Here is a 25,214-nt window from a genome sequence, read left to right as displayed (position 1 = left end):
GCTAAATACAAATAAGATTTACTTAATCTTAAATTTTACTAATATGCTCAAACGGTAAAATTGAGTTTGGCAAAAAGAGCTAAACTATAACTAATAATTATGCATTTAGATTATTTTATCAAGACATGTTTAACGTGCCTAGAATTTTCCAATTTTAATGATAGAGGGTAGTTAATGTACAAGCTCTCGTCTTGTACCTACTGAAATTAAAGACTGTCTGGCTAATACCACGTGGTTACTGGAGACCAGAACTAGAAAACACAGTAAGAAGTCACTCTCCTAATTAGTGTTTCAGTCTTCTTTCACAGTAATCTCATTTTAAAAAAACAACGAACATTTCAAAATAATTTATGTGTTAATTTATCAAGATTCACATCAATCACAAAGAAAAATCTAGGCAAGAAAAATATATAAATGCAAATCCAGCCGCCTCTTCAGGGTAAAGAACTCTTAGAAAAGATAATGGAAAAGAAGTAAAAGAATACAACTTCTATCCTATTTGAAGTATTAGATTTCTTCCTATAATTTTAAGAGAATAAACTTACATTACTTACTTGGTTGTTTAAATTGGCATAAATTGTGGAGTTGTTTTTGCCTATTTTACAACTCAGTATAATTTGAAAATCTGTTTACTTTTTTTCCTCCAGATTTACTGAGGCATAATTGACAATTAAAGTATACAATTTGATGATGTGATCTATATGTATTCATCACAATCAAACTAATTAACATATCCACCACCTCACATAGTTACTATTTTCTTTTCCTTTTCTTTCCTACTTTTTTTTTTTTTTTGTGGTGAAAACACTTAGGATTCTACCCTCCTAGCAAATGTCAAATGTATGATACAGTATTGATAAGTGTAGTCATCTTGCTGTATGTCAGAGCTCAGATTTCCAGAATGTATTCATCTTGCACAGCTGCAACTTTCTACCTCTTGACCAACATCTCCCCTCTTCCCCTCCTCCCAGGCCCTGGTACCCACAATTCTAAGTCTCCGCTTCTATGAGTCTGGAAGAGTAATCAAGATTTATGTTCATACCATGAGTAGGATGTGTTTTGTCTTTCTCCCAGAGCCCCGTTATAGCATTTTATTTTTTCTCTTCTCAAGATTAGTACACAATTTTATATTTTCATTGTTGGGTTTTTGTTTTGATTCATTAATGATTTTATCAGCTATCAAACAAATGAGAACAGTTCCATTGATCATAAGCAAATTATAGCCGTTCTAGAAAAATAATCAAAAGTGCAGCCACATTTAAGACAGTTTCAAAAGTCATCTCTGTCATTGCAACTACTACCCTTACCTAAAAGAAGTGTTTTAGATGAATGTGTTTCAGATTCCTGAGCAGAAGAGCATAATTTTAGGACTTACTGGGGACATACAGTATCCTGAGATAATAAGTGAGCAGTTTCTTCTGTTCTATTCAGCCATCTTTCTGGAGATTTAAAATTCAAGTATCTCCACTGAATACTGAATCTCATTTTTGGACAAAAAAATAAATGGATACATTTCAAACCTACATTTGCTTATTGCAGTAATTTACTTTTTTTTTCTGTCTCATACCTGGACTCTAACCTACATATGGAAATCCCCAGAGTAAACCCACTGCTACTTGATGTTCCGTCGCACGATGGAGAAAGATGCAGCTTCCCCACCCGCCCTGGGAGGACTCTGCCTGCCTCAGCCAGGTTACCTTCAGGGCTCCACTTCTTGTAAGACTCTGTCTTCCTTAATCTGGGCCTATCTGTCAATTTGTCCTTCAATGTCACGGTGATGACAAAATAAAATATTGCAAAGAAAGAGTTCTTTAAGGTCCAACAAAAGTGGTTTAAGATTAATTGATAGTTACTGAAAAAAAGATGTTTTTTAAAAAGATGCTTATAAGAACCAAGAATCACTATACGGTGTATCTTCATTTGAAATAAAAACTGTTCCATTAACCAAATTGGTAACTCATGCTTCTCTTCAGTGTTTGATGTTCATTATCATCACGCTTTTTAATGATGAGAACAGGCCGGCCTTGCCACACACTGTTCCCTTCTCTCACCTGTGTGGGGTTCTGAACAGAATGTGCCGAATGGTGTCAGGTGCTGCTGAATCCCTGACCCCGTGACCCCTCCTGACGCTGCTGTCCACATCCCCACTGGGGGGCTGAGCACCAGGTATGTTAGTTAACGCAGGGCTTTGTTTCCCGGAAGAGATTCATCCTCACAAGATAAAAGGTAATTTACGTGTACAGATCTTCAAGACAACACTCGAAGACAACACAGGTGAGTCAGACAGGAGGCCTGTGCTCCAATCACCCGCCTTCCTGCAGGACCATCCCAGGGCTCCAACACCACCGAAAACTCATTATTAACAGATGCAAAGAGTATACGGACAAACTCTCCCTGGAACCAGTCCACAGAGGGAAAAACTGTGATTCCAGACTCCCTGCCCTCACTAAAAATTTCTCTGATATATCCTTGCAGGTAGCCTCTGGAAATTTCCACCTGCTTTTTTCCCACTGGAAGGAAGCAGAGCCACGCAGTGGGACGACCATGGCGCCTTTGTTTTCAAAAGCAGCAGGATGCACTTAGGTCTAATAACATTTGCAGTTTGCTGATTTATAGCAGTTAAAGGAAAACAGTTGGCCTTTAAGCAGGGGTGGGAGAAAATAAGTAAAACAAAACAAAATGCCGCACTGCACAGAACGATGCTGCCGGAGGAATAAAAGGGAAATTTGGAAATCCTGTAGTACGCTTTTGGACGGCCGGCAGAAAAATCACTGCATGAGCACAAAAGAGAACTTTAAACACCACACCACTGACTCAATGCTTTACAAACGTCCAGTTTGGCAAAAAATAATTTTGCCTGTAAAGCAGACATAGTGACAATATATAGCGTGACTCTTTGAAGGAAAGAAAATTCAAAAGATACTCAAATGTTTGTATTTATTAGTTAAAGAAGAACAAACAAAAGCACTACATAAACATCACTGTACATCCAGGAGAGAAGGACAACAGATAATCGGGTCCTCGCACCCCCTGCGGACAATGTCAAGGTCAAAGTGCCCCACGACCATCCATTCATCTCACCGAAGGTTGTTCATGAGGACAACCCTTCTGAGAACGTAAACAGAAATATATTAACCCCAAAGGTTTAAACTCTTTGACACAGTAATTCTATCTGGAGGATACTTTTGTTTTCCTTGAGGTTAATGGAAAATAGAAGTGAAATTTGAACAGCTACATAAAGATGTCTCTCTGCATTACGTGCAGTGGAGGGAAAAGACAAACCACTAAAGTAGTAGTTTAGTAAACCATGTGCCAACTGGCTGGAACAGTAAGTAGCAAGTAAAAGTGATCAAGGGAAAGTCTATGTGGACATTTTCAAAAATAGATAGATAGATACTATGACAATAAAGCAGATTATTCTTATTAAACTATATGTAGTAATAGAACCACGTCCAGAAGTATGTTGTTTGATAGAAGGTGAAGAAGATAATGCAAAATGAAAATGAAAGAAGGCAGGTCAGGATAGGAAATTTTAGAAATTTTCCATTTTTTAAACTATCTCTTAATATCACATGTATATTGTTTAAAAGGCAAAAATCCTGATCTTAAAAAGAGACAATCTTTTTCTTCCACTATCCAATAGCAATGGAGATACTTAACGTAAGTGGATGGCCAAGGAGAATGCGGGCAGGAATGTTCACCAGCAGACTTGTAATGCACACATAGGATCGCCCCGGGAAAGAGGATTTAATAAAAACAAAGTCGGGCTAAATGCTCGGAAAAGATGTTAATAATTCATCCTGAATTCTGTTCCTACTCATCTTGCATTCACTGCTCTGCGCAGCTCTGCCATCTAATTCAGGTTGGCGTTAACACATCTAGACATTAATGCTAATTAAATCTGCCTTTTCATTCTGAAAAGTCACATTCTTTTCTTTAATATGAAACCAGTGTAACAATACTTTCAAAGTATTTCAGATTCCCTTTTTTTGTGAATAAAATCAGAAAAGGCAGAAAATTCATTATTTAATGTGGATATCATATTGGTAACCATTTCTTATCTTAATTTTAAAAGCAAATGATAAAAATATTTTGCATAATATTTATTCTGATTTATATTATGAACTTCTCCCCTTTGTCGGAACCGAGGGTATACCCCCATGCTCAATGTTAAGTGCAGGTGTGAACCTACCTGAGGTCCTCTCCAGCTGTCTGCATTATAATGACTAAAGAATTATTTTAGGAACTGTCTCCTTCGAGATTTCTGATTTCAACATAAATTAGCATAAATATTTTATCACCATGAAAAATCAAAGCACAGCCTTCGCAGAAAAATTAGAGATAATGTTAACTCCCATTTTATTCTGCATAATAGAAAAATAAAGCCGTAGTATTTTCAAATAATTTTAACCTTAAATTCAGCACCTGTCATAGGGCATTAGTGCTTACACCTCAGTAAATGTCTCTGAAACGCACTAATAAGTTATATTTATTTTGAATCGTAGAAATGGAAACAGTCAAGAAACTTTGAAATTTGAATGTTACTTTTGATACCAACATACCAATCAATGAACACAGCCATTATAAACAGTTGTGGAGCGTCAGTCTATTTCTCCTACTCCTCATTAGTCAAATTCTAAAATTGCTCGTGGGACATCTGAGAGAATAATTTGGACAACTTGGTCATGGTTCTAGGATTAAATGGCAGATTCAAACGCATTAACTTTCAGTAAATTCATGTGGAGATAAGAGAGCATGCTTGTAGTCTGAAGTGTGACATATCCCCTTAATTGTCACAGTCCTCAGATGACTATGATCTTGCAGCAGGATAGGGGAAGAACACAATTAATCAAGGAGATGACACTGTGCTGAGGCCACAATGGTCCATGCTGTTCCCTGAACACATGCCGAGCACCCTCACCTGGGTGCCCACTTTGCACTCTGCTTCCATGATCAACGGCCACTTCTCTAAGACACCTGCATAACTCGCTCCTCTGTTTCCAACAGGTCTCTCACAAAATCCCCTCCTCGATGGCACCATTCCTTCTTCCCAACTTGTCACCCCTCTGACCTCTGTTATATTCTGTATTTACTCCACCTGGTACATTACCTACTTATTTGTTTACTTTATCATCTGTTTTCCCCCAGCACAATTTACACTACATGGGAGTAGGGAGCTTGGCTTTTCAATGCTGTATCCTCCAGCAATTAGAACAGTGCTGGCATGTAACTGATGCTCCGTGCGTAGGTGCCGAGTGAATGAATAATGAATGAATGAACGAATGGGAACAGAATGAATGAACAGGAATTGATCAGAGGGAGAGAGCATTTCTCTGCTAATGAAAAAATTATGAAATCATGTTTTATTCATTTGGTCACAGATGATATTTTCAATTAAGCTGTTAGCACGCTTGCAAGAGGGCACAAAGTACATAGCAATTAAAATAAAGGGGAAGATTCTGCGTATTGTGTCATCCACAAAAACGTCACGCTCCTTTTAGGCAAATAGATAAGCAAGGACGTGCTGGGTCAACTTGAGAACTAGAATTCAGGCATATCGAGTCAAATGGAATTTCACAGAGAAGAATCTACTGACTTGAACTGTCTTTCTCTGTCTTTTTGCCTCTTCAACCTGACCCATCAAAACCCGGTTCAAACACCACCTTCTCAATGGCAAGTTCTAACCATCTCAAAGACCTACATTCCTTCTGAATCTTTTTTTTCAGCTGTAACTTTCCTAGGCCATTGTACATTTTCTTGAAGTGTAGGTAACTCGCTATTTTTAGTTTAATTATGCTTTTGTTATTCTGTCATATAATAATTCATTATTATTTTGTTATGATTTTCGTTGTTTGTTGTGCACACCTAATGTCTCTAACACAAGCATCTCGACTTTATGACGTTACTCAGCCAACAGCACCAACTGCAGACCTTCACACAAGTACCAAGTAAATCTGAATCAACAGTAACTACCATCCTCTCAAAAATCGAACTGGTCTGGTACTAAGAAGAGACTATGACTGGGGACAGAAGACTCTCTGCCCACTCAGATTAAAGTGAAGATCAAAGTCTGCACTATTGTTTCCACCTACATGGTTTCATTTCCCTGTGAAAACGGAAAGGTGACAGAGGAGGAGCAAGTGATCACGGAGAAGGACCTGACCGGGGGTTCCCCACTCGCGTTTTGCTGATGTAGCTGCAGGAATCAGCGCTGTCCCAGGCAGAGCACTGCTGCTTACGCTAAACCACACGAGTAGAGCACGTCTAAGACCGCTCCTTACACTTTCAGGAAGAGCAGATTGTGTGAGATCCTGGACTACGATTTTGCCAGGAGTAGGGGGATGAGAGCAACCCAAGGCAGCATTGAATTCACAACATCTGGGTGACAGGGATCCAAACCACTGAACAAAAGTTTTGTTTAGCCAGTTGCCAGCTCCTCCCAGGCAAGTTCCTGCAGTGACTAAGACGGATGCACCATTCTGTACCTGAAGTATAAACCTTACGATATAAATACAAGGGCGGCACGGTTCCAGGCCAGAGTGATACAAAGGTGGGACTCCATTCAGTCACTGAAAAGAGAAGCCCTAACGCCAGAAATCACTGTGCAAGAATTATCTAATTTCCAAAATCCCATTCCAAATACGTCGGAGTCCCTTGAAGGGAATTTCCGGTCATGACCTCCCGGAGCCAAGTGTGATCACCGAGAACCCGCGAACGTTAAGGCGGTCTGAGAGAAGATGCGCGCGGGCAGGGACGCACGTACCTGTGCACGCCGCTGTTGCACATGATGACGTGGCAGGCGCCCAGCCGGCTGCACAGCTCCGAGGACACCGACAGCAGCCCCACCCCCGAGGCGCCGCAGGCCGTGTTCGCGCAGGCCGCCGTGCGCTTGGACCGGATAAACGAGGCCACCAGCCGGTACAGTTCATCCAGAACATGGAGAGGCCTCATTAGCTGCGGAGAAAAACGACGCACACGGAGTTCAGCGTGCTTAGTGAAAAGAAATATTTTTAGATGGGATACGATTCGTAGTGGTTATAACTTGCCATGAATAGTCTAAAATGTCTTACGATGGAGGAAACAGAATCGGAGACTACAAATGTTTATAACTGTACAGTGCTCAAGAACAACACCAGAAAAATTAAATAAAGGGGGTAAATGGCAAAGGGTCACGAAATGCAAGCGTCTCTTTTTACCTTATCTACATAGGCAGCCTTGGATGTGGAGTTTGGTGGTGAATTTGACTTGTCCAAGTAGAATGCCCTGTAAGAATCCAAAGAATAAATAACCATTTATTGTCAGCAAAATTTAGATGCATGAAGACATACAAGTTTCACTGACTTCCTCTGAAAGACAAATGAATAAACAAAAGTACGGAACACTGGGATTGGTAGGACTGCACAAAAAAAATCTTCCATTCAGAAAACACTGATTCACACGGCCACCGGCTCCATTACGTATTGTGTGGCCTTGGAGAGACTGCCTAATTCGTGTGGGCCTCAGTTTCCTCTTTTGTAATCTGGGGACAGCATTAGTTTCTACTTCACAAGGCTGTCAAGAAGATGCAATGAGTTAATGCAAATAAAATGCTTAGGACAGACGGTACATTGCAAAGAATAAGTGCCCATTGATATTGATAGTAATTAATATTATTTAAAAGTCGGAGAAATAATTTTCTTATGACTATTGAAAAACCTATTACCTAGTTTTCATGTATTGTACAAGTGTCAGATTATGAAAACAATACTCAAAAACCTAATTTAAAACAGACTGCTTAGCTGGGTTCTTTCAGCTACCAAGCTGTTCTCAGACTGGAAGCAAAACTCTCTCTGAAGATACACTGGCTTTTAACTGTCACCAGGATGCAGTATGGTAACAACTATTTTAATACACTGAATGGAATCCTAGTGGCCTGCAATAATTAAATGTGATTTATAAAGAATTACTGCTGAGTTTGTTCACCTATCGGCTCAATACTAAACAGAAATTGACCCATGGAGGGAATGACCCAGAAACACAGGACACATTTAAGTTACATTTAACCAAGTATTTCTGATGAGGTGAAGTTATTTTTAAGATATGAACGCTTAATGTACCAAAATAAATCTCAGAATATTAGGATCATCATCAGACTAGAAATTGAAATAAAAACTCATCAGATTGGTGTTTCAGAGCTCCTTTTAGGACCTCAAAATATTGGCAGGTTATCAAATGCATGAGTAGCAATGGGCAAAATCAGTGAGAGAGAACTTTATGCCCAGCACTGGTATTTGAGTCCCACCACACACACCTAAACACGGTGCTATTCCATTACTAGTAGTAGCTGCTTGGTTTTGTCTTCATGGATTAAACACATTTCACACTTTAAATTAGGAAAGTTTCACCTCTAAGAGTACACTAATAACTCTAAGGTATACTGTTCTAAGTACACTTAGAACACATACACGCACCCCAATGTTCATAGCAGCATTATTTACAATCGCCAAGATATGGAAGCAACCGAAGTGTCTATCAACAGATGACTGGATAAAGAGGATGTGGTATACATACACAGTGGAACACTACTCAGCCATAACAAAGAATGAAATTTTGCCATTTGCAGCAACGTGGGTGGACTCGAAGAGTGCTACTTTAAGTGAAATAAGTCACATAGAGAAAGACAAACACTGTGTGATGTCACTTACATGTGACATCTAAATAATACAACAAACTAGTGAATTTAACAAAGAGAAGCAGATTCTACAGTATAGAGAACAAACCAGTGGTTACCAGAGGGGAGAGGGCTGGGAGGAGGGGTAACATGGGAGAAGGGAGTAAGAAGTACAAACGATTAAGTATAAAATGAGCTGCAGGGCTGTACTGTACAACACGGCGAATGTAGCCGGTATTTTATAATAACTGTAAATAAAGTATAACCCTTAAAAATTGTGAACCACTATATTGTACACCTGTCACTTTTACAATATTGTACAGCAACTATACTTCAATTAAAAAAGAATGGCTTCCCAAACAAGAATTACACTCATTCTCACTGAGAATTAGTTTGTTCATCTCTCAAATACAAATTCAAACGATAACAAAAATGTTACAACGATTCAGCATCCAAAGTTGGTTGTCACTCATTACAGTTCATCCTGAACTCCTCAGAGGTCTCCATGCACCATCTTGAAACAGGCAGTGCCTCCCAGCCGGAATCCACAGAGATACTTTGATGAGGTGTCCGCGTGCCTTTCCTCAACTGTGCTTAGTAGACAAGGCGATGTGGTGAAGAAGAGCCCACAGCACGGGGGAGTCATTCCTTCAGCCTGAATCCCACAGCTACCCATTGCTCCAGAGCACGTAACGCTGCCAGGAGTACGAGGACGACAGCAACCCCAGGCGGCATCTGGCTCAGGACCATCGGGTTATCACGACACAAATCACAGCAGACTGGACCACCCTTCACGTGTTATAAATACGCAGTTCCATTTAGCTGACTGCATCAGCATCTATCAAGAGTGTTGGATTGACAGGAAGATTACAGGAATTTGATACACCTTAAAATTCTGTAGATTTTCCCCAGTCTCAGAAGGAGATAAGGACCATCCAAGAGGAATGCTGTTAAGGGAAGAGGAAATGAGCCTGAACTGTGTGAAGCAGGGAAAATGCAGTGGGGGTGGGGCTGGCTGGAATGAATGAACTCAGAGCATCCGGAGGGGGTCCACTGTGGGGCCTGCCAGGCCCCGAGAGAGAGTTGGGCTTTAGCTCAAGCGCCTCATTACCAGAAGGCTGGCTGTCTTGTAAACTTCTCTGCTGTGCCTGAAACGTCACGTTCTCCTGAAAGTTCTGAGTGTCTTTCACGTACATGTTTAGGCTGATACGATGAAACCTACGTCCACACCTCCACGCTTTAACAAACCTTAGCAATCTGCACTTCCGCTTCACCTTTTAGAGAAATGAAACCTTCTAGACACAGGTGATTCCTTGCTGCTCACACTTCTCTGCCCTCGTTGTTCCAGACTCTCCCTTCCCAGGGTAAACACCACACAGGCACTGGTATCCGTCACTTCCATGCTTTACAGGATCACCCACACGGCTGGCCCCAGAGGAAGAAACCCCCAGGAATAGGTGCGGTCACTCCTCCATACCCTCATTCACACTGATGGTATTAGTTTTTCAATCTTTGGCATTTTTATTTTCCATTTGCACATATTTGTCATCCATCTGTATTTCTTCTTCTTTTACAGCCTTGTTATATTTCTTACTGTTGTGCAGTCTCACCTTTGTTCAACATATGTATTTGTTCCTACTTTTTACAGCAAGAATTAAATTTAATGGCATTTAGAAGTTTCTATTCCTCTTTATCTTAAAAAAAAATCCACACTTTCTTTCAAGCCTCGCTTCCTCAAGAATATTCAGTTTTTCAAGTTCGCTATTCAACTAACATTTTTGGTCAATGTCTGTTAGTGATATACTCTGGCTTAAAATTTTAGAATCTAGATTGATAGTAAATTTCCCCTCAATATTGTTCTTGGTGTCTGCTCTCAATTTAGTTGTCTTTATTTGGAGGCGAATCTATAGTCATTGTTTCATAGGTTAAAATTTTGTTTTTAATCCTCAATGTTCTGAAGTTTTACCACAAAATGTTTAGGTTTATTTTTCTTTATCCATATAGGTTCTGAGAGTGTATTTTCAATTGAAGGATCTTGTCTTCAATTCTACAATAACCTCAGCTATTCCCACTTCCCATAATCTCATGCTTTTTCTCTCTCATTCCCACCCCCACCACTTGTACAAAAGTACACTTTAAGATCTTACTTTCCCATTAATGCAATTTTTATGATTTTCTAAATAATATCTTCCAAATGAAAAAACTCTTTGTCGATCTAGAGTTTATCCTTTCTCCTGGGAACTTTATTTCAATGACTATCTTTTTCATTTCCAAGATCTGCAACTGAAGGGTAAACTCCCCACAAGAACGTGAACTCTGCATGGATGTGGATTTCATTCACTTGTGCTCATCGCTGCATCTCTGGCACCTATAACAATGTGTGAGATGCAGTTCGATCATAATAAATATTTGTAAATAAATAGTTAATTGACTATTTTTATTTCAGGATTGTCTACTTTCTTTATGGACGGCAATCTTTTGTTTATATCTTGCGCATCCAAGATAAACTTTGCCATGGTGTCTTGGAATTTTAATTTCTTCTGGGTCAAATTTATTTTCAATGGTCCATTTCCTTGGCTGTTTCTCAGTGTTAAGCTTCCTCATGTGCTTCGGAGTTTTGTTTTGCAAGCGCATTCGAGGTGGGAAGACTTTTTATTTCCTTTTATTTAGTGCTTTGAAACAGCCCCAGTTCCTGTCTCTCATCATCCTTTTCTTACAAATGATCATGTGCTCAAATTTTGCATCCAGAATGACCCACCTAAAATCAGTTTCATACCGGTGATTTGAATATTACATTCTACTGTCTGGATTATTACCAGTCACATTGCTGAACCAGTGAGTGATTTGGTCCAGTCCTTAGTTTAATGGCCCTGTCGGCTTCCTCCTGCCATCTTACGTCCACAAACGCTACCGTCTGCAGCAGTAACGGGCAGCAGGGTTTTCATCTTTCGCTTAGAAGTGGAGAAGCCCTTCTCTATGACCTGGTTGCACAGAGTGAGGCTGGCTCTGGGTCTCCACCTAGCGTAGGATGACTTTAATTTCTCACCACCCTGCGCAAGATGTAGCAGGCCCCTGTCCGCCGGCAGAGCCCAGCAGGCCAGAGGCCTCAACACAGCTTACAACTCAGCACTTGCTTTTCCTTTCGACTCTTGGGCTGCTGACATGATAAATTCTAAGCTCAGCTGTGACTTCTGTATTGCCTGCCTTCCTATTTTGTCTGGCATTGCTGTAAGCTTGGAACAGAGCTGGTGCTTCACAGCTGGAGCCCACAGAGAGAGTACCTTGACCAGAGGTCCTCATGCCTTTCCTCCAGTGGGCTTTGTAGAAAAAGGAATATGGTTAAAAAGAGTGTGCGAGTCCATGGACAAATTACTCAGCCTTCCCGGGTCTCAAGGACCTCATTTCCACAATGGATATTAGAATTGTCTACTGTACTGACAGCATAATGTTAATGCTTAATCAATGCCCATGAAGTGCTCAGCACTGTGGGAAACAAAGAAGACTCGTTCAACAGACAATAATAACCATCATTCAAGTGCACACACAGTGGGAGGCGTCTCTTGGAGCGTTTTGGCCACAGTCAGGAATAAAATGAAGGCCAACAAGTCTAGATTTTCCCTGAGGTCATCTAAAATATTTTATGATACATGTAAAAAATGAAAATTAAGGTAGACATTTGGAATCTACAACATTCTATGATCAGTGTACAGAGGTTCAGGACTAAAAAGGAAAGACCCTTTCTTAGGTTAAAAGAAAAGGACAGTGTCTGTTAAATGGCTTAATCAGGTACACTGGTCGTAGAAACTGCAGCTCTTCTACACCTTGAATCGATTGGGAAGAAAAATATTCTGTAAAACCGACCTGTATTGTCAGTACTGCCTAAGGAGAGCTTCACTCTAGAAACCTGCCAGTACCTCTGGCCACACTGAGCATTCTTCCTACTTTCTGAAAGGGATGTTCCTTTTAAAAAAGAAAAAAACTGTCACTGACTCAGCCAGTTAAGAGCAGCATCATGCTGGTCTAATTCTGCTAGATTCACTTAAAGTGACTTGGCATAAATCTCCACATTTTCAATGGGGCAAAATCTTTAAAGAAAAAGACCCCTATCTGATGAAGAGAGCCAATAGAAAAACAGCTTTCATAGATTTAAAACGTATAAATGCCTACCTCACGGGACCCCTTATTCAGAAACAATCTCATCTTTTCTGAGATGCTGTGTAGCAGAACTAAAATGGGAAAAGCATCCAACGATGTAACTGCACCTATCAAAATACTTCTAGAAGATAAAAAACTACTACAAACTCAGAATCAAATATATTTACTGGTCCAGATTTGTGTGAGTAGTTAATGTTTGTTAATCCATGATTATAGAAAGCAACAAATTATTATAAAATATATCTTTGGGCTGATGAAGTCTAGAAAACACAACCATGGAATACAGTTTCCTAGTGACTCCTATGAAATTTACAGAGACAACAAATATTTTAATTCAACCTGTTATTTGTTACAATAAAAATTTGGAATTGAGGCTGCAACTCATTTTGGGTACTCCCCTCCTCAGAAAAAAAGGTTGTTCAGCCATATATTTCACTATCCCTAAGGTTTACAGGTAGTCACAGAACTGTGGTATTTTTCTGATTACGACAAATTTCCACAGGAAATAAATTTCTAATGCACTTCCCTTAATTACAAAAGTCCTGCAATACCCCCTAATCAAAATTTACGAGAAAATTAATGGTAAAATTGGATTAATGCCAAAATTGACTGTAGTTTATTATGCATCTGAGGTTAGTAAGAATGAAGTCATGGTCCTTTGTCTCGGTACAGCAAATCTTATTAAGACCATTCTGAATGCACTCGTACTAATTTATGTACAGTAAACAGTACATTTCCTTTCATGCAGGCGTACATCAGGTTTCATTGTCATAACTTTGTAAATTAACCTTGCCACATAAAATAGATATATTATGGTAATAGTTTTCCGTTCAGTCCCTATAGAATAAAATATCAATGACAGAGATGATAATGTCATAAGTTACAATAAATAGTGGTATAAATATAACCAAATCAAATAACTACAATGGAACAGGTCTTGGGAAAACATCTCATAGAGACTAACAGCAAAGACAAATACACACATATCTATAATGTAGGGTAGAAAATGATAGGCAAGTTAAAAGGTACAAAAAATTACTGGGATGCACCCACATGAGGAAGAAGGAAAGCCACGGAAGAATATGCTATATGAATTGGGCTTTGATGGATGGATGGGATTCTGGGCAAGTCAAAACAGGAAAAGAGCATTTCAAGTGGAGGGGACACCATGAACAACAGAACAGAAAGAGAAATGGATGGAGCCCAGTTGGCTGAAGAGCGGGAGGATGGAAGGCAGGGAGAGAGGATGTTGGGCTAGTGGGCTGGATCCACAGTGGGAGGAAATGAAATACCAAACTAAGGCATTGTGATGAATTTGTTACACAGTGGAGCAGTGCTACACGGTAAATACTTGGCTGCCAGTAAAAATGTAAGAGTAACTGGAAAGAAATACATGACACACAAAGTATGAAAATTTAGGGAAATGAGAGCTGCAAGAGATCCTAAAAATGCAAAGAATCTTTCAGCATCCATAACAAGACCACAGTAATGGAAACAGGGAATTGATGTTGGCCGTGAGAGAAAGAAAATGAGTTTGGAGAACAGAGATGGGTTTACATAGAGTTATGCAAGTTAAACTACTAACTTAAGGATCAGGAAAATGATTTCCCAAGTAAATAAAGAATAAGGCCCATAGCTTTATAGGGTCATGTGGTGCTCCTGGGATGGTCAGGTTTTTACATAAAGAGAGATAATGCAACAGTCTCATGTATAATATTTAAATCTATTAATTCCATCATAGGAGATCCACAGAGATTAAATCAGTGACAAAAGTGATTGGCATTTGGCATTTTTTTCCTCTTTTCTGGGCATGCTGGAGGATATTCAGTTTCTAAGAGAGATGATTAAGGCATAAGAGCCACTGGTGTTTTATAAATAAGGAGGAACAACTACAATATTCAGCTTGGATTTCTGCTACTTTCTTGTTTATTCTCAGATCACTGCTTGTGAGATCATCTCTATATTTATAATAATTTATGGAAATTTCTCACTTGGCCAGGCTCATATACTTCTCCTAATATCATGTCCTATCCCCAAATATTCTAAACTGTATCAGGTAACTTTTGGATTTTAGCAGTTACCCTGTATTTCAAAAAGGAACCGTAACAGTGTTTGGTCAATTACGGACATCAGTCACAGGTATGGTTCTATATGTCATTATTACAATGACACAGCAGTTGACTATCCATGTGACTGTTTCATGAGTATTATTGTTAAACTGCATTTGACTATCATAGCCCTTAAATTAGGGGGAAAATTCTACAGAAAATCTCATTAAAAGATACCAATCTCTTGTACAAATGCAAATCACCAGACAGGTTGAACCTGAGCCCACGTATGGGCAAAGAACACATGATGAGTAATGTAAGTACAGAGGAGAATATGAATTTGCTCCTCCGCCCCACCCACCTTCCATTCAAGCATCAGCCTTGACTTTTGCGGAATGTGCTTGACTCAGAGTTACATGAAGAGAAATCCTGAAATCCGAACTGAAACTCGGTTCAAGGCATTCTGTCCTGGCTGCAAGGTTTCTGCTAAGAAATCAGCTGATAGCCTTACAGGGTTCCCTTGTATGTGAAGAACTTCTTTTTTCCTTTTAGCTGTCTAAAAAAACTCTCTCTCTGTCTTTGAGTTTAGATAGTTTTATTATAATGTGTCTTTTGGAGAAGAACTTTCTGGGTTGAGACTTTCTGGAAACCTATAATCTCCTGAACTTAGACGTCCCAACTTCCCCCTAGATGTTCTCAGCTATTATTTCTTTAAATAAGCTTTGTGCTTCTTTCTCCTTCTCTTCTCTTTCTGGGACTCCAGTACTGCGCACGTTGTTTCTCTTTATGGTATCCCGTAAGTCCTGTAAGCTTTCTTCACTCTTTTCCATTCTTTTTTCTTTTTGTTTCTCTGACTGGATAATTTCAAACATCCTGTCTTCAGCCTGGTTTTTTTCTTCTGCTTGGATGAATCCGTCGTTGAAGTTCTCTATTAAATTCTTCAGTTCCGTCACTGTTATTTCTCAACTGTAGGATTTCTGTTGGTTTCTTTCAATGGTTTCTATTTCTTTGTTGGACATCCCCGTTTGTTCATGCACTGTTTTCCTAATGTTCTTTTATTTTAGATTTCAGAATAACGAAAATGACCTCAGTTCTTGATTAATTGCCTAAAAAGTCTGGTAGCTTTCAGGGTGTAGTAGAGCAGAGCTAAACGTGATACCTTCCATTTAGCTTGTAATTACACAGTGTATAAAAAGTTACTGCTTCTAATACTGTCCTTGGAGGCACTTGGAGGTATTCTTCTGTTTTGTTCAGAGTGCAGTTGGGCAACCGCCATTTCTGTCTTTGGGCTAAATCCACGACTGGAGGCGTGGCTGGGAGGTACAGCCTACCAGATAGTTTTCCACAATTGCCTCTTTTATTTTTTTTTTTTTAACAGTTTTTCTGGTGTGAAATCAAATGCAGCACCTAGGTTTTTCTCAGAAGTATCTTTATGTACAAATTAAGCTCTTCCAGCTCCAAATTTTGCAAAACTGTTCAATGCTTCCCCACAAGGCAGTGAGGTCACCTGCTCCAACACCGAGTACCTTGAGAAGCCCTGGATACTAATTTTACTCTCCAAGTAAGTTGCTCTGTAAGAAACGCATGAAACCCACCTTCCATGAAACTCATCTTCAGACACAAGTCTTTGTCATCGGCTACTCTTTATGTTCTGCAAATACTGAGGATTGCACAAACCTCCTCCCACCTAGCACTCATGTCAGCCTATGAAGCATCACTAAATCTGATGGTAAACAAGGAAAACAAGGCTCAGATACTGAGAACTGGCCCCAAGTTATACAGCTAGTCAATGGAAGAGTGGGGACTGAAATCCAAGTCTGACCAACTTTCCATCCTCTGGTATATTACTGCAGCAGGCAATTCCAGATCATTAACCTTCTGGGTTTTCTCATTTATATCACTGCAGAAATTCTAGACCAACTGAAAAAAATTTTCCCATGACCTCAGTGTCACTTGGTCTATTAAAGCGTATTTCTATTTTTTCTCACTTTGCTCAAAAGAAATGCAATGAATGTCATATTAGATCTACCAAAAATGCTTCTCCTTAAGACTAGGAAGGGACTTGTTCATCTATTCTCCTCCATTGTGTTTTCCAAATGTGTCTAATGTCACACATGACTTCACTGTTATCTCAAGGATCAAGATAAAGTTCAAAGTTTGTATCAACTGAAGCACCTCTAAGAAGCTTTCAACTTATTAATGTGTAAACAATGGTATGAAATATGCTATGGATGGAACAGAACTATACATTTTTAATTTTGCCTGATGAAAATATCTCAATACTGAATAGACGAAAGAAAATATCGAGTTCAGATTCATTCTATAAAAATATTGTATATTTAATTATAATGTATCATTCTCATATAATTAAATTATTTTATTATATCTAATATTACTTAGTGTAGATTTCAATACTTTATTGGAATATGATGCAAAAAACATGGCTAGTGATGAGTATTGCTAATGATGTTGGTAACATTTAAAACGTACACAGATGAATTCCCCTTCCAGACAACATGTAATATTCTATGAGGTGCATTCATTATGAGGGGAAAGATACGTTAGTGAGTTTGATTTACAGTCAGACTCCAGAGATAATGTCTTTTGTTTTTCAAGAAACAAAAAGACTCCAACTCTTTCAGCCTCCTTCACCCTTTTCTTCTACTGTGGTCTTCATCATAGCTTCTTTTCTAGTTCTACAGCTAGGAAATGACCCCTTTTCAGAGAAAACAAAACAGATCAGAATGCTTCCTTGTTCTCTGAAATTCCCATTTTTTCAAAGAAGATTTCACATAGTTGTGTTGTACTTAATGCTTTTATTGTGATTAAAGTTGCATTAAATCATTGCCCCAAGCCAAACACATTACTATTGGGATCATCTCCTACTTTAGAGAAGCGATGGGGCACTGTAGTGAAAGTGGGTGCTCTGGAGCTGGAAAGCCCTAGTTTGAGTCTTGGCTCCATCACAGCCAGCTGCCTGCATTTGAACGATTCACTGAGCCTCTCTGTACCACCTGTGTTCCCTCTGTACTCTGTGCTAGCACCTGGGAAAACCCATGTATTATTTAGGTTTTAACTATTACTTACTGGGAGTGACTCCAGTCTACTGAACACAGCCCCTTGGATGTCAGTCCCACATCTCAAATCCAATTCAATTCAGTATCTTGCCACCACAACCCCAAAGGAGCTTGTCCTCTTGTTCTGTCACTTAATCAGATAAGAATCCAAGCACCCAATCCAGTACATCTCCTTCTCTCTCTCAACACACTATGTATTCAGGGGAGATTTTCCCCCTACTTCTCAAATATTCCTAAAATTTACGCCTTCCTCTCCATCTCCATTTCTACCTGCATGGGGTTCTTATTATCACTTGCCTGAACTATTTTAATACTTCCTAATACTTCCTAATCAGTCTTCTGACTCTAGTCTTGTTCTCACCCCTAATTTGTCCTCACTGGTACCACCTGGGTGCTTAGTTAAAAATGTATTGCTCCCTCGCCCCTTGGAACTCACAAATGAATCATCTCACTTACGGCCTTAAGCCTAAGCTCCTCAACCAGCAGGCATGTGAGGTGCCCGTGGCTGCGTCTGCCCACTCCTCCTGCTTCCTTCTGCCCCCTCCACCCATCATAGCTGTGCAATGCCTTTGCTGAGACAGCGCTCTCCCGTCCTGCACCTGGCCCACTGGCGGTCATCTGTCTACATGTGCCATCCTCAGTCTTTCCTAAGTGCTCCTCCTCTACGCTCCCCGGAAAGCCTGCTCCCTCTACTATGGTGGTGAGCAGAGTATTTCAAAGTCACCTGTTCACCAAATCAACTCTTCCACCCCTTTAAGATTCTCAAGGGCAGGCTGTCTAACTCATCTCTGTGTCCCCAACACTGCACACATGCTCCTGCATTTGCATATAGCTGCACAATAAATGCTGTTGAACTACAAGAAGATTCCCCAAGCCCATTCAGCACTGCCATCAGCGCCCACACCATTCTCCAGGTGCTCTGGCGAAGTCATCATGAAGTCAGGCAGGACCCCACCACCATTTCTGTTCTGTGTCCTGGTTAGTTTGCCTCAAATCTGGGGCATTTATACACATACAAGCATTCATTAATTATCTATGAATAGATACCTTATCAGTAATGGGTAAACCGAAAAGAAGTCAAAGACAAGCTGAAAAGGAGAAACAGATACACATAAAAAGAACATAAAGCATGATGTGATAAATGTTGTAATAGAGGCTTATTATAAAGGGAGTATCGGGAAAAAGATTAAACCTCGGGGAGGTGGAAATAGACCTCTCAGGGGAATGAATTCTGAGGGGCGCCAATAAAGATGGGAAGGAATTAGCCAAAGCGCCTGAAATTAGAGTCATTCTGGCTGAAATTAGCAGAAGGGAAGCAAAGAAGTGTTTGATTTTCTTCCTAAATGTCTGACAGAACTTCACAGACTTGAATCTGTGCTTTGCCTTCAGTTGAAGTTGGGTGGTGTGTGCAACTAGATAGTTAATTTTACAAACGTAATGCTCTATTCTTTACATGAATCATGATTTTCAATAAATCCCTATTAATTTCTTCTAAGTCACAATTTTCTAAGTCACAAAATTTCCAACTGGTGAAGGGGTAAAGCTTTGAACAGAAAATTTCTAATGATTCACTCATCTTCCATGGTACATCTGCCAAACAAAAGACGTCTGAAATGTCAGCAAGAAAGAACCAAACAAAAGCAGTAGGAAAAAAATTCACTGAAAGAGCTCGACGAGGAGGCTGTGAATAGATTTTTAAAGGACTGACTGTCCTTGTGATTAGCTAGGACAGTCAAAAATGAGAACCAATCTTGCTTCCATAAGCACTGACAATTTTTCCTCGCAGAGTATCTTTCCCTAACTGAGTCTTCAGGGAACACTTATTTTCTCTTTGTCACTTCCAGCTCTCGTTTATTCCAGAGGAAATCTGAGCACAAAGTACTTTAAAGGATCTTCCCTTTGCTTTGGTGAAAACAATAACTTTTCTTAGCTTGCAGAGAGGGAATTTTCTTCAAATGTTTCTTTTTTGAAGATGATTTTATCTGCATCTGTTTGTCAGCCAGAATATCTGTTCATCCTAGATGAGTATCATCACAATGAAGGACTTATTACAAAAATGCAGAAATTCAGAGTTAAGCCATTCTAACCTCATTTGTTGCTCCTATTAGGAATTCCTTTAATGCAAAAGTAAAATAAGTATTAGACAAAATTTTAACTTCCCAAGGGCAAATGAATTAGTCTGAATTCAGACAGGAAAACAGTACAAATAATTAAATGAGATGACATGCATAAATGTACAGGCAGCTATATTCACATTTTCAGAAAGTAATAGTGGCAACGTGGAATGAAATGATAGCATTTTTCAAATAAAGGAGAGATATGTTGCTCTCAAAAGTGCCACTATAATTTCAACTTTGTCTGATCTTGTCTCATGTGAAATTTATGAACCTTGGCTACACTGATGAATCTTCTTGAGAGAAGTCTCCAACAGAGTCAGCATCTGTACCCTTCAAATGGCCCAGAACTTTCTGAATATAAAATGAGGTAGACTGGATCCTGGAATAAATTCAATAAAATGATAACACCCACCCCCTGCAAGAAGACCAATACATTGCAATTAATCTGATTTCCAATTCACTTCAGCTATTTTTATGGTCCTCACTATGTGCCCAGCACAGTGGGGAACTGGACCTGGTCGCCCTCACTTTTACACGGACAGGTGAATAACCCACAAGTCAAAATAAAACAAATGAAGACAAAGAGGCTCTTAAGTTTCCAAGAGGAGAGCAATTAATCCAGCTGAGGCTCTGCCTGAAGACTTCCTGCAGGAAGAGAACTTTGAGATGAGTCCTAAATAATGATACTCTTTCAGCACATGGCAGTGGGGCTGGAGTGTGTCCTGAATGACAGCTGCGTTCAAAGAAGCTGAGGAAGAACCGATGGGAAAGCAGGGAAAGGAAGGCACATTGATTCTGCTTGTATGCCTATTCAACGGCCCTCTGCCCCTGAATTCCAGCCTCCGGAACACTTCGTAATTTCTTCTTCCCCCTTTAGAATCTTCACACGTACTGTTCTCCCTGCTGGAAAATACTCCCTTCCCCACAGCTGTATCTCCCATCCCCTCTCCCCAAAACACTGTCACCCCACCTTCTCTTGTGACTCCCTGCTGCATAAACATTACTTCCTCAAAGAGTCCATTCCTGTCCCTGATATTTGGTGGGCACGTGGGGTTCGTCAAATAAAATATTCAGCAGCTTCTTTAGTTTCACATTGTGCAAGAATATGACATCTAAGGATAACTTGTATTTTGTAAATACAGATCCTTTATATGTGTCAAACATAGGAAAGAAATCTAGGATGCTTTAAGCATTAGAAGTGAATTCCACTTCTTTGTATATTTGGTTGTTTTCTCCTGCTTCCGAAGAATCACTTCTCATAGAAAGCAAAGTGTCCAACTCTGAAAACTCCACACTCCTGATCTGAAAACCAAAATAAACAGAACACACGCATTTCGTTTACAGCTAGTCCTAGAGAAACAAAAATGTGGCTATATCTTAAGGTATAAAAAACTGGAATTTGGCTGAAAGATAGGATGGAAAACAAATATAAAACTGCTACAGGGGTGATAAATATGCACTTGGGATGTTTCCAAGTAATTAAAAAAGAATAACTCTAAAATCTGCAGCTTTATAAAGAGAAACCACCAGAGGACAAAGGCATTATCTGAATTTTAATTGATGTTCTCTCTTTTTTGTCTCTCTCTCTCTCCCAGATTTTATTAAGCTCATATTCTGGTTGACTTAAGGTAGTTTCCACAGCTCCTCATCAACAGAACCAAAATTTTCCATTTCAAACTTGAGTACACTGTTTTCTACCCAAACAAGGAATGGGAAACAGTGTGTCATGACTTGGAGACTCTAAGGGAAGAAAGAGATGGGGATGGGGACACGTGCCTGAAACCGAGCAGGACCCCATGGGGCCTTCCCAGGCAGACCCCCCGTGTCCACTGCCTGCTTCTTGTTTGTAGAAAAACTTTAGCCTCCTAGGCTTTCCTCGGGTTCCAATGAATAAATTTAATTACAGAAGTGAGAAAATGCACAAAGGAGAACAGTCAAGCAAGACAAAATAATCATAGTTTAGCCATTAAACAAAGTCAAGGAGCTCTGGTTCCTCCTCAAGGCCTACAGATAATGCTCTGGGCCATAACCTTGAGCTGTTTTACAGATACTAAAATGCCCCACCAGGCGGAAGAAATTAACTGCATGCTGACCACTAGCACACAGACCCCAGATCAGTCAGAACCAGAGGGTTGATGATGGTGACTCCCCATGACCTCCCCACCAACCAATCAGAAGAATGTGCATGAGCTGATCACACACCCGCTTCAGACCCTCTTCCTCATCCTGTCTTTAAAAACCTTCCCCTGCAAGCCATCAGGGAGTCTGGGGTTTTTGAGCACTAGCTACCTGGACTTCTTGTTTGGTGCTTGCAATAAACACTCCACTTTCCTTCACAACCTGGTGTCAGTGGATTGGCTTTACTGTGCACCGGTGAGCAGACCCAAGTTTGGTTTGGTAACATGCCTGGGACTGCAGATGGCATGGAGAGGCTGAAGTCCTGCTGTTCTGTATTTTCTCACGCTGTCTGACAGCTGTATTTAAAGGCAGGAAATGGTAGTAAGGCCATGCCACCCTTCATATCTGCCTCCTGCCAGGAAAACTTACTCCCTTACTTTTTTTCTTCCGTCAGAGGAAGAGAGAAATGACACATTTCACAGAGGTGCTATCGTGGGAACAACCAAAACACATACATACTTCTGGCCAGATATTTCTCAGTTGAAAAAATTATTCAAAAAATATGGCTCTGAGATTGATATTTATGTAGCATTTCTCATTAACATAAATAAAATTTATATCTTTCTTCCACTTGTTATATAAAATATATTTTGGCTTTTTAAATGCTTTCTTTAAAAGCAATGTGCCATTCTTTATACACAAAGGCACACCTTAAGCAAATACATGCTTTGAATAATTCCCTTGTCTTCTTTCTGTAAAGATGATGAATTTACATTTAGGTATCCCAAATCATAAGCCCTAAAAAATTCAGTGTGAAACTGTCACTTCACCAAAATAATAAATGATCTCAGTAACTAATATACGATGAGTTTCGTTTTGATTTTTTTGTTTTATCTTCCTACTGATTTGAGACTGAAAATAAAAAGCCAAGCCAGACCCTTCAAACCGAAAGGAGCACTTTAAGACAAGGAATACTGCTCACGTTTACATTCATCTCATTAGTCACCATGCAGTGGTGCTTCCTGCCAATAAACAGGATATATTAAAATGAAAGGGTTTAGTAATGATAAATTACATTTATGTAGGGTAGGAAAAAGGAGGTTAATGCAGATGATGGCTCATGGCCAGAGGGAAATGAAGGACAGCCTGAGGTAGAAAGGAGAGGGAGGATGGGGAAAGCAGGGAATAAAAGTGCCCCTCCTCCTGAACTTCTTGGTTAGAATTTCTGAGTTTGACACTTTATATGCTGTACTTTTTAAGGATCTAAAGGAAATCAGTCAAGAATTTGATCTGACTTGGCACAGGAGGGTATATTTTAGAAACAGCTGTGAGACACTTCTGCTGGCTCAGTCCTGGTCATTGGGGGTAACAGCTAAATCAAGGGTCTTCAGGCCACCGGTGTCAGGCTGATGCCCGTGGCAAAGGCTCCCCAGGTACAGCACCTTCTCTGTGTCCCTGCCAGAGACTGGAGGAGCATGGGTCAGAATAGCCAGCGGGCCTTGGCATGATTCACTACTGCTTCCTGAAAACCTCAACCATTTTGGATTTTATTTGCCATAGACGCATGAGATACAGTGGACAGCAGGAATTCAATAAATTTTTTTCAGTGGCTTCTTTCCTCACAATAAAGCCCCAGCTCTTCCAGTGGTCCACAGCCCTACGTGCCCAGGCCTCTCCGCGTATCTCTCAACGGGCACCACCTTTCTCAACGTGCGAGGATCGCCCTGGCCACCTCCGGCTTCCTCAAACATGATAAGCTCTTGCCATGACTTGTATGCACCAATTCGCCGCTTTGGGAAAGATCTTCCCCCACATTCCGGCAAGGCTATTTCTTGTGATTCAGGTTTCCATTCAAATGCCACCGAATGTTGAAGTCACTCCTAACTACCCCCTGTAAATGACCGACCTCCTCGAACAGCAACTAGTTTTAGATTTTCTTCATTCTGCTTTCCACTATCTGCAAAGTATTGTTTATGGATGTGTTTATTTGCTCATTTTCTCACAAGAATGGAAACGCCACGACCATTCAGTGAATAAATGCTATAGAATCAGAGCAATTGGGGGCAACTTGATAATACCTGACCCCCAAACTTAGTAACAGAAAATCTGTTTTTAGTGCATAATGGTCACTCCATTCACTGAGATGACCTAATATCATACAAAAAGTATGGACTCCAAAGAGAAAGAAATCTTTAAGTCCTGGTTTCACCACTTATTACCTGAGTAAAGTTGTGTAACTTCCCTTTAAAATGGAAATGACAATATGGAACTCACTGGCTTATTAAATAATTCACATAACTCACCCAGCATTGTTACCGACTCCTAACGTCTTCTTAAAAGTTTGTAGGTATTATGGCTGCATTATCTTTTCCTTTAAGTAGCAAATTATTTCCAACTATTCTTTGCTGTTCTGGAGAAATCACTACAACTGAAGTGGAATCCACTGTCTCTGCTCGTCTCCTGTCCTCGCCCTGTGCTTTCTGTGACAGTCCACTGGTCTCCTGCGATGCTAAGCCCAGCCAGGAACAGGCACAAGACTTGAGTCTAGCTAATGAGACCAGGCCTTTTCCTGAAAACTTTAGCTGTGTGTTGGGGGATGAGGGGTGGAGGGGGACCCTTCTCTTCTTCTTTAAATGCAACACTGTTCTGTAGTGAACATCTTTACTCAAATGTGTAACAAATCTGCCTGAAAATGAAGCCTACACAGAGGAAAGGAGTACCGAAAAGAGACAAGAGTATCTTGAAGACTCATAGCCCTGGATCCAGCTGTGCCTGAAGCAGCCAAATTCCCCTGATATACCTGTTATTTTTGGAGGGCATGCCTGTTATACAAAGACAACACATTATTTTGTTTATGTCAGTATGAGTTTGGTTTCTAAAACTTGTAATCTAAAGAGTATTTTCCAATTAAAAAAATTTATTTATTTACTTATTTATGTTTGCTTGTTGTAAAGCCAGGGGGAAGTAAAGGCCTTTTTGGATGTCCAATTAGTAAATAAACAAATTAACATGCAGAATGAAACAGTTTTCAGTGAAAGTGTTAAAAAGG

At 40.0% G+C, this 25,214-nt stretch overlaps 1 protein-coding gene across 2 annotated transcripts in view; it reads right to left on the bottom strand.

Moving 5' to 3' along the window:
* The window catches only part of PREX2 (phosphatidylinositol-3,4,5-trisphosphate dependent Rac exchange factor 2), a 232,818-nt gene that overhangs the window by 25,998 nt on the left and 181,606 nt on the right, over nucleotides 1-25,214 (bottom strand). For both annotated transcript variants that reach the window (XM_031441512.2, XM_064480858.1), the window contains exons 36-37: nucleotides 7,197-7,263; nucleotides 6,764-6,954 (exon numbers count right to left, since the gene is read on the bottom strand). In XM_031441512.2, the coding sequence (XP_031297372.2) occupies nucleotides 6,764-6,954; nucleotides 7,197-7,263 (258 nt within the window). The remainder of the gene's footprint in view (nucleotides 1-6,763; nucleotides 6,955-7,196; nucleotides 7,264-25,214) is intronic.

This window comes from Camelus dromedarius, chromosome 30 (assembly GCF_036321535.1).
Source record: "Camelus dromedarius isolate mCamDro1 chromosome 30, mCamDro1.pat, whole genome shotgun sequence".
Lineage (NCBI taxonomy): Eukaryota > Metazoa > Chordata > Mammalia > Artiodactyla > Camelidae > Camelus > Camelus dromedarius.
Note: the sequence above shows the minus strand (reverse complement) of the source record. Positions and strands in the feature narration are given on the sequence as shown.